Source organism: Panthera onca, chromosome C2 (genome assembly GCF_046562875.1).
Source record: "Panthera onca isolate mPanOnc1 chromosome C2, mPanOnc1 haplotype 2, whole genome shotgun sequence".
Classification (NCBI taxonomy): Eukaryota; Metazoa; Chordata; class Mammalia; order Carnivora; family Felidae; genus Panthera; species Panthera onca.
In genome coordinates, this window is record NC_138347.1 from 152887811 (window position 1) to 152898892 (window position 11082).

The 11082-nt window shown below is 42.5% G+C and overlaps 1 protein-coding gene across 4 annotated transcripts in view; it reads right to left on the reverse strand.

Annotated features, from left to right (window-relative positions):
* CTDSPL (CTD small phosphatase like) overlaps positions 1-11078 on the reverse strand; it is a 120691-nt gene extending 109613 nt beyond the window's left edge. For all 4 annotated transcript variants that reach the window (XM_060638241.3, XM_060638244.3, XM_060638240.3 and 1 more), the window contains exon 1: positions 10894-11078. In XM_060638241.3, the coding sequence (XP_060494224.1) occupies positions 10894-10972 (79 nt within the window). In that variant the 5' untranslated portion in view covers positions 10973-11078. The remainder of the gene's footprint in view (positions 1-10893) is intronic.
* Positions 11079-11082: the final 4 nt, after the last annotated feature.

An 11082-nucleotide genomic window follows, 5' to 3' on the forward strand; every position in this document is an offset into this window, starting at 1 on the left:
CTAACCAAAACCCAAATGAACGTGTTGAGCTGTTTCTTCAAAAAGGGGAAAGAAAATATGGCTCTGACTGAAGTCTATGGAATTAAGGTCAATGGTTTCTGACTTGAACATAAGTGAGCCAAATACTTAGAACAAATTTAATGACATTGTAAGCATGAAAGCTTAATCTTGATCAGACTGCAGAAGGAGGTTTTAGGTACAATGTAAAGTACAGTATAAATTCTTATTGGAATACTGACTTCTGGTACTGAAAGGCTATGTTTCATTCAAGCCATGTTGACAAGGTGGTACAGTTTGTTCTTCAAGAGACCCTAAAAACATTTAAAGCCTGGGTTAAATACTAACTATGAAAAGTAAGAACACTATTGGGCAGCAGGTGCTAAGCCACTTCTCTTCAGTTTTTAAAGCGCTTTTAAGTACCAAGATTTTAAAACATTCTGGCAAAGAGCCTTAATACAAATCATAATTACAAAGAAACCTTTCAGTTTTTAAATTGAAGCAGCTACTCAGAATCAAAATGAGCTATTACTTAGGTGATTACATAATCCTTAGCATCCATAAAGACCAGTGTTTATTATTCCCTGCTTTCAGAGAACTATGCCACCAGTGTTTTCAGTCCTGATCCCCAATACAAAAATGTCCACATCCTGACCCAGTGCTCCATTATGCAGAGCCATAAAAGCAAATATTTGCTTAATTTTATTTTAAATATAGCACTGAATATGCATCCTCACTTTGTGAAGATAGGAGGATATATGTGAAAAGATTAAAGGAAAGAAAACTATTTAAAGAAAGTAGACTTTAAACAGAAAGATAAGTCATTAAAAATACTAAACTCTAAATGTCTGATAAATCAAGATCTAGAAAATAAATTTGAAGGTATATATTATGCCTTTAATATTACCCAAGAGACTCCTTACATTCCCTGACCTTGGCATCATACGTTACTGACAAAGCAAGTGAAAAAAACATATATTAAAACTATACACGTACATTTAAATCTAGAATCATTGGTCGCCAGAGTATATCCTGACTTCTGCCGGTTCCTGGCTGAAAAGACCCAGTGAATCTACTTGCAACATGTATCCTACTTCCCCTACCCTCCACATCAGTAAAAGAGAGGAAGGCCTTTTCCTCACTTCTGGGTATATATCCAAAGGAAACAAAACCACTATCTCAAAGAGACACCTGCCCTCCCTACCCCCATGTTCACTGCAGCATTATTCACTTAGAAACAATCTAAGTGTCCATCAATAGAGGAATGGATAAAGACCAGGTGTATGCCTATACAATGGAATGTTACGCGGCCATAAGAAAGAAGGAAATCCTGCCCTTTGTAACAACAGGGATGGATCTTGAGGGCATTATACCGAGTGAAATAAGTCAGACAGACAAAAATAATAAATACTGTGTGATCTCACTTATACGTGGAACCTAAAAAAACCAAATTCACAGAAAAAGCGATCAGATTTGTGGTTGCCAGAGGCAGGGAGTGGGGGAGGGGGACTGGGTGAAGTGACCATAAAGTACAAACTTGTAAACTTCCAGCTGTAAGATAAACAAGCATCAGAGATGTAACATACAACATGACGACTACAGTCAACACTGCTGTAGGGTATATTTCAAAGTTGCTACGAGAGTAAATCCCAAAAGTTCCTATCATAAGAACAAAAAAGGTGGTTTTTCTGTTTTGTAACTATACAAGGTGAGGGATGCACCCTAAACTTACTGGAGTAATCATTTCACAACATGTATGCACGTCAAATCATCACGCTGTACAACTTAAGTTTAAATAGTGTTGTATGTCAATCATATCTTAATAAAACTGGAAGACAGATAAGTAGGTAAGTAAACACATACGAACATACACCTATGTCGGAATTAAGCTCGAAGCTCTGTGGTCCCTCCTGAAAACCTAGTCCGTTCCAAATGGGGTTCCTCTCCAACCTGGACGTGCCAGTCAAGTACGGTCTGGGACAAGTTCCTGAAGCTCTAAAACCTCCTTCCAGAGCAGTCAGGCTGGAAGCAGACTTTTCCAGTCACTGGCCAGCAAGCCATGTGTGGTGGTCATGAGTGCTAAATCCAGAGATGAGCTCCTTTGTGTTTATCCTATGAAGACATTTCTATTGACTTAAATTGATGCTTTCTTGCTTGAGAAATAAAATGAGAGACAGAAGTTTAAACATGCTTGCCAAGCAAATGGAATATTAGATCAAAAATATATTTAAATCAGGATACTATGAACTCTGATAAAAAATTCTGGTGTTAAGACCAAAGCTTATGGAAGCATTTTTTTAAGGTTGTTTAAACAACAATTGTCACTGAAGCCCTACTGATCTAGCCTTGATTTCCCACTGAATTAATTATCATTCTCTTTTTAGGGGGCAATCAAGATTCTCAAAGCACTAAGTCACTTTGACTTTTACATTGATCATAAGCACAATGTTGAAATAAACCTTGAAAATGACAACTTTCCAACTCCAGTCTTCCTTAAAACACTTAATTTGGAGCGGTCTAAAAGTCAATCAGGGGACTTCTGCTTTCAGGAACATGGAGTAGACATACTTCTGGTTCTTTCCATTAAGTATAACTAAAAACCCTGGGCACTGTTTATAAAGTAAACATAAGAAGATTCTGAAAGGTGGAAGAAGACAGACCAGCTAGGGGCTCTGAAACTTAAAATGACATTGCAGTGATCTCTGGGGTTTCTTTTTCTAACAGCCCAGACTTAGCTGAAGAAGGTGGTAAGGCGAACACCAACAGTTGCAGACGGGAGTTCCCTCCAAAGACTACTCTTTATAACTAAGGGACCAGGAAAGGGATAGTCTGGCAACACACAAAACTTTCAGACAACAACTGCTCTACAGCAGCCAATCACCCCCCCCCCCCCCCCCACACACACACCCTTCCTCACCCGTGCCAGCAAAACTGGCTGAGTACCTAGAATTCCACCCTCATCAGGGTGTTAGGAGGCCAGGGTAGTGTCCGAGAAGGCCAAGTAGGGAGCAGGAACTTCCAAACCTGACAACTGGTAAAGAGTTCCCCTGTCTCCCAGAGGTGTCAGTGGAGACCATGCGGCCAGCCTGGACTTCCATCCCTACCTAGAAGTAAGGAAGCCCTCCTCCCACTGGAGCGGTGCCAGAGGAGGCACAGGAGGAGGCAGGGGTTTCCCAGCACCCAGTGGCATGAGACCACTCCGAATGCAGTTCAGTAGAGACCATGTGGGAGCTGAAAACTCCCTCCCTGCACAGCAGCGTGTCAAAAGAGGCCAAGTAGAGATCCTGGACTTCTACATCTATCTGGCATAATGAGACAGTGCCCTCCCCTCCGTTCTCTGCTGGAGCAGTTTCAGAGAAAACCAAATAAAGCAGAAGGTTTAAATAAGATCCAGAGACTCATAACATAGTATGAAAATGTCAAGATTTCAATTGTAATTCACTTACATCAAGAACTAGAAATTCTCAAATTGAATGAAAAACGACAATCAATAGATGCCAACACCAAGATGACAGAGATGTCATACTTCTCTGACAAAGATTTTAAAGCAGCTATGAGGGGTACCTGGGTGGCCCAGTTGCTTAAGCATCTGACTTGATTTGGGCTGGAAATCAAGAGCCTGCTTGGGATTCTCTCTCCCTCTTTCTCTCTCTCTGTTCCTCCCCTGCTTGAGTTCTCTCTCTCTCCCCCTCTCTCTCTCTCAAAATAAATTAAAAAAAAAGAAAAAAATAAAGCAGCTATGATAAAAACAATTAGGAGCACTTTAAAACAAATGAGGAAAATAAAAAGCTTCAGCAAAGAAATAGAAAGTCTCAGGAGAGAAACACAAGATAGAAAGAAAAACTAAATGGAAGATTTAGAACCAAAAAATACAAAAATTGAAATAAAAAGCTCAGTGGATGGGAGATACACAGCAGCATGGAGGGAACTAGGAACAAATAAAAAAGCTTGAAGACAGGACAACAGAAATTATCCAATCCAAATTATCCAACAGAGAGAAACGAAAAAAGAATAGTTAGCATTGATAAGCCCATGGACTATAACAAAGGATTTTAATATTTGTGTCATTAGAGTCCCAGAAGGAGAAGAGACATGGCAGTGTTGAAAAAGCATTTCAGGAAATAATAGCTGAAAACGTCCCAAATTTGGCAAGAGACACACTCTACAAATTCAAGAAGCTGAGCAAATTCCAAACAGGATAAACCCAAAGAAATCCACACCAAGACATATCATAACTAAACTTCTGAAAACTAAAGATGATACAGCCGCTTTGGAAGGCAGTTTGGCAGTTTCTTACATAACTAAAAATATTCCTACCACACTAGACGGCAATGGTGCTCCTTGCTATTTACCCAAATGAGTTGAAAACTTGTGTCTACAGGAAAACCTGTACCCAGATGTTTATAGCAGCTTTATTCACAACTGCTGAAACGTGGAAGCAACTGAGAGGTTCTTTAGTAGGTGAATGGACACACTACAGTGCATGCATACAATGGAATACTATTCAGTACTAGAAAAAAAATGAGCCAGGAAGAAACAGAGGAAGTTTAAATGCACATTACTGAGTGAAAGAAGCCAATCTGAAAAGGCTACATACTGTATGATTTCCAACTATGTAATATTCTGGAAAAGGCAAAACTAGGGAGACAGTAAAAAGATCAGTGGTTGCCAGGGGCTGCAGGAAGGGAGGAATGAATAAATAGAACAGGGAGGATTTTAAGGGCAGGGAAACGATTCTGTATGACATTACAATGGTAGATACATGTCCCTACACATTTGTCAAAACCCACAGAATGTAAGACACCAAGAGTGTGCCATAATGTGAACTGTGGGCTTCAGGTGATAATAATGTGTCAATGCAGGGGAGGTTGTGCATGTGTGGGGTCAGTGTCACATGGGAACTCTAATTTCTGTTCAATTTTGCCATGAACCTGAAACTGCTCTAAAAAAATAAAGTCTATTTTTAAAAAATACACTGAACTGAGTGAAAATGAAAATGTAGCATCAGAATTTGTGGGACATTGCAAAAGTAGTGTTAAGAGAAAAATTTGTAGCACTAAATGCATACATTAGAAAAGAAGAAAAGTCTCAAATCAATCTAAGCTCCCTTTCGAGAACCAAGAAAAAAAGAGCAAAATAAACTCACATCGAGCAAAAGGAAGGAAATAATAAAAGAACAGAAATCATTGAAGTTGAAGACATAAAAGCATAGAGAAAATTAATGAATCAAAGACCCGATTCTTTGTAAAGATCAAGAGAACGGAGAAATCTATAGCAAGAATGACAAAAATTACCAATATCAGGAATGAAAGAGTATATCACTTCAAACCCTACAGGAACCAAACAGATAATATGAGAATAATATTATGAACAACTCTACACATAAGTTTGACAACTTATATGAAATAGTCAAATCTTGAAAAAAAAAAGCACCTATAACTTAGCCAACGTGAAAGAGATTATTTGAATAGCTCTATAACTGTTAAGGAAATTAAATTTGTAATTAAAAACTCTCCCCCAAAGAAAACTCCAGACCCAGATGATTTCACTGGAGACTTAACACCTATTCTGCATAATCTCTTCCAGAAAAAAGAAGAGAGGACACTTCCCAATTTATTTTGTGAAGTTGACACCAAAACAGATAAAGACGATGCAAAAAAAAGTAACTACAGACAAATATCACTCATGAATACAGATGTAAAAACTCTTAACAATATCCATCAATGTAATCTACCACATTAGCAGACTAAAGACAAAACTCACAGGACGATATCAGTTGATGCAAAAAAATTACACAACAAAATAACATCCTTTTAAAAATTTTTTTTAAAGTTTATTTATTTTGAAAGAGTGCATGGGAGGGCTCCGCACTGTCACTGAGGAGCTCGATGTAGGGCTCAAATCCACGAATGAACCAGGAGATCATGACCTGATCCAAACGAAATCGAGTGTCAGACATTTAACAGACTGAGCTACCCAGGTACTACCCAAAAATAATAATATCCATTCTTGCTAAAAGCTTTCAGAAAAATAGGAATACAGGGAAACTTCCTCAACCTGATAAAGACATCAAAAAAAAAAAAAAAAAAAACCCTACAGCTGACATTATATTTAATGGTAAAGGACCGAATGGTTTCCCACTGGGAAGGTTGTCCAATCTCCCCACATATTATTCAACACTCTAGTGAGTGCGATAAAGCAAGAAAAAGAAAAGCATACAAATCAGAAATGAAGAAATATAAATGTTCTTATTTGATATGTTTGTGTAAAAAACTGCAAGAAATCTACAAAGCCTCTTACAACTAATAAGTGAGCTCAGCAAGGTCACAGGATATGAGACAAACATACAAAAATCGATTCTATTTCTATATAGCAATGCACACTTGGACCAAAATTAAAAGTACAATATGATCACTTAAAACAAGCTAGAGAAACATTTAAGTGTTAGTCTAACAAAACATCAACAGGACTTGTATGCTGAAAACTATACAACTCTGATGAAAGAATCAAAGAATGTCTAAATAAGCACAGAAACATAACGTGTTCATGGATTAGAAGGCTCAACATAGTAAAGATGTCAGTTCTCCCCAAATTTATATACAAGTTAAATTCAATTCCTATCAAAATCTCAGCACGATCTTTTGTAGATATAGACCAGGTTATTGTAAAATGCATATAGAAAAACAACAGAACTAGAACAGCTAAAATAATTTTTGAAAAAGAACAAAAAATTGGAGAAATCAGTCCATCCTATTTCAAGACTTACTACATAGCTATGGTGGATCAGTGAACAAGAGACCCTACACAGGGGGGACTTGGTGGCTCAGTCAGTTGAGTGTCCGACTTTGGCTCCGGTCATGATCTCACAGTTGGTGGGTTTGAGCCCCAGGTCCGGCTCTGTGCTAACAGCTCAGAGTCTGGAGCCTGCTTCAGATTCTGTCTCCCTCTCTCTCTGCCCCTCCCCTGCTTGCGTTCTGTGTCTCTATCTCAAAAATAAATAAAAATTTAAAAAAAATTTTTAAAAAGAGATCTACACTAATATGCTGAACTGATTTTTGACAGAGATACAAAGGACATTCAAAAGAGGAAGGATAGCCTTTCCAACAATTTATGTCTAATTGCTTCAACAGCAAAAAACTGAACCTAAATTTCTCATCTTATAAAACAGTGAACTCAGAATGGATTTTTTGCTACTGCAAGCAATGTACCCATCAGTGAAAATTCCTGTACGTGTTTCTTTGATCACATAGGAGGGCACTTCTCCAGGAGAAACACCCAGAAGTAGAACTACAAGTTTGAAGATAGGGCCAACATCGCTGATTGGCTGAACCAACACTTTGTTCCCACCTATTTCTAATCATCTCCTGCCTCCCATAACAAAGGCTGGAAAAGCTGGAAACTCATTCTGCTTGCAGCTAGGGGTGGCCATGTGACCCAGTTCTTGCTAAATAAACATCGGCAAAGTTTGCTGACCAGTCCTCAAACGTTTTTGCTTTCCAGGTAAAAGGGACAGACATGACTGTCGCTGTTTTCTGCCCTGAAGGTGGCTGTGGTGTTTGGAGGGGTGGCAGCTACGTTACAACAAGAACAGAAGCCAAGAGAATCATGGTGATGTCAGGCCTGGTACCAAGGAGTTGCTGAACCAAAGCCAGCAGGAGCTTACCTCCAGACTGTTAGCTGTTAGGAATAAAATCCTATTGGTTTACGCCCTAGGCTAAGCCCAGTTGTCTGTTACTTGCAGCCAGAAAGGTTCCTAAACAATTCAGTGCTAAATTATCCTCTAAAAAGTCTGTATTGATTGTATTCTCCAACAAAAGTCTGTAAGAGTATCTATTTCCCAAAACTTTTATTTACTCTGAATGTTGTCATTTAAGTGCTTAACCGAGCTGATGCATGCAACTATGTCACATGAAGTAGAGCATCACTTCATACATTTATGGGACAGATTGGCTCTTCTATGCTAGGACTTCCTTGTTCATGAGCTTGTCCACTTTTCCACCGTACTAACCTTTCTTATTGATTTGCAAGAGTAAATGTCTAGACAGCAAAGCAGGCTGAGTTGAACTAACAGGGAAATCTGTCTCTGCATCTTTATACTGTCAACCAAATCAAACACAGCTAAGAAATAAATCTTCCCTGACAGGCCAGGCTGTTGGTGGCAATCGTGACAGTCGTCTCCAAGGAGTGCACCACCACGTGGCAATGTGTCAAGGAGTAATTCAACTCGTGCAAAACACCAGAGCCAACGTTGAGTATTTATGTATTATTATTCTTCGTTTTACAAATCCATACCTAAAGAAAGGTTTAACATACATCATCTCATTTAACCCTCCTATCAAACACAAAAGCAGTCATTACTATTCCTGTTTTACAGAATAAATGATAAAGTAAACTTTTTTAAAACCCACAGTATGTCTCTTTCCTCCCACAAAATCTTACAACATTCCAGGCCCCACAAATAAAAACAAAGTGGTTAAGTGTTTACCTAAAATTAAAATTATGTAAAATATATTGTGCCCATCTAAACAGATCAACATGCTTAAGCTAGAAACATCGCCGAACCTATTTAGTGATGTACGAGTATGAAGAAGCTGTTCCAAATTTTGGCTCTGAAGTTTATTGCCATGTCGTAACTGACCAATTTTTTTCCATTTCTTAAAAGTGAAAAACTGAATCAAGTATTATTTAATGTTTCGGCAAGAAGAATCTACTGGCTAGCCACCCCACCCCTGAGCAGCCAGTATTGGCCTAATCAGATAACAATCAGCCAGCCAGACACTAGAAAACAAACAAAATAAGCTGTTAAAGATAATAAAAGATCGCCATGAAAAGTAACGTAAACAGGTTGAATAGAATAAGCACCGTCCTTGACGATTTGTGCGTGGCTTGGATTTTGGATAGATTGACTCTAAAAAGCCTAGCAGCTAGAGGAAGAGAGAGTGTTGGGGAGGACCCCACTCCTAGACTCAGGTTGGGGGCGGCAGGAGGGCTAAGGTCCTGACAAATATTTCCCTGCTTTATGCCACACCTCTCTTCACAACAGCTGTGGATTCTCGCTCTGGCAAAGCATCACGCAAAGCACTCGATCCAGAGTGGGTGAGAAGCAGAGGCACCAAACCACCTTCGTGCCTCCCACTAAACCTTCGATGAGAGGACACACCCGGCCCAGAGCCCACAGGCCAGGGCTCCAACTGACAGTCCTGATGGCAGAAAGGTCAGAACAAGTGTTGCCCACTTGGGCCCAAAGAGACATACAGATGGACCTGAAGCACCCTCTTCGCTTAGTTTTGTAGCTACTTTGTTAGGCACAGAAAAATGCCTGGGGGAGTTTGATTTCTAATTCCGCATGAAAGAAAACACGTCTGCAGACACATAATGTTCCTGGTTTACGAAAGTGCAAATGGGTTGACAAATCCCCAATCTGGGGGTCCCTCTGGCGGTTTCTTGCCTTTTCTGATGGGCCTGCCCAGTGGTCCCTGCTTGGAAAGAGACAGGGGCTTGTCTCCTCCCACCTTCACCCCACTTCCTCAGATGGGCTGCACCCCTTACCCCGCTGGCACAGCAAGGGTCGTAACACATGGAAAGAAATCTGATTCTTTCCCAGAGTTGGCAGTAGCCAGGCTAGGCTGGGTGGGGGGAGGGTGTCCTTGTGGGCTGCTCCTGACATCAGTCTAGGTGTTTGGGGGACGCACAGCAGGAAGAGAGGGAGGATGGCTTTAGTCACCTAAACAGACCAAGCCAGATTCCTTGGCCCTTCAAAGACCTCAGGACAACTCACTAGAGGGACAATAAGCAGGGCACATAAGAAAGGGGGACATCAAGTCTCAGAGGGGGGCAGAGGCACAAAGAAAAAGAACAAGGAGGAGACAAAAGTGGGTGATGGGGTCAAATGTGCTACAACCAAACCAGGCATTGCAGCACAGAGAGAAGGGACACACCCGGCACCCTAAGGGCTCCCTGAGTCTGTGTTAGAGGTCGGCCCTAAAAGGGCCCAGGGAGCATCAGACCAAGCAGACACTCCCAAAAGGCTGTTGTCACTGAGACCAGAAGTCGAAAAAGGGGGAATGGCTTAGGCAATGCCTCCCCCCACCCCTTGCCTCCCCAGCACTTGCACAACCAACTAAAACACCCAGGCACACGGCCTCACTGGTGCACACATATGGCACAGACAGGCCACAGCCTTCGCGTGAGTGCACAAACACACACAACCTTCCAGTCCATGGACACAGCGTATTCAACCTGCCAGCTGGTGGTGTAGGCACACCATGCACACACACAAACTCCCGTCAGTAGGGAACACACACACAACCTCTCTGCAGGCTCACGCTCATGCACACACACACATACTTACTCCACAACCTCTTGGCTACATACAAACCTGCACATAAGGTACATACAGAACCTCATGGCCTGGCAGGAGAACACGCACTCACAACCTCTGCGAGAGGTGCACACACACACACACCCCTACAATCTCAGTTGGCGTGTCTGCACACACACGTTTAAGTGCACACACACGCACTCACAACCTGTCAGGTGCACAGCATCCTCCGCACCTCTCTGGTAGACGCACACACCCTGAACCACCTCTCTGTCTCATGCACACACAAAACCCAAAGGGCACAAGCACTCACAACCTGCCAGCAACACACACACACACGCACACACACGCTCACAACTTCTCCGTTGGTGGAGCGCAAACCTAAACTCGCAGCGCGTCAGGGTCACCGCCACCCGCTCACAGCCTCGCCTGCGGGCTCACCCCCACACCCACGCACCCTCCTGCGCGGGCACACCCCTCCCCCAGGCCCGTGCGGGCGCGCGGCAGCCAACTCTTGCGGCGCGGGGAGTGCGCCCGCCCCCCGCCCGCGCCCGCCCACCCGCGCCCCTGCTCACCTTTCTCGCCCGCGCCCCGCGCGCGGCCCTCGTCCTCCTTGGGGTTGGTCACCTGGGTAATGATGGCCGGGCCGTCCATGGGTGCGCGGCGCGGCGTCCGCCCGCCGGCCCGGCCCCCCGCAAGCCAGGCGCGCGGGGGCGCGGCGCGGGGGGCGCGCGGGGCCGCGGGCCGGGGGGGCGCTCGCCGCC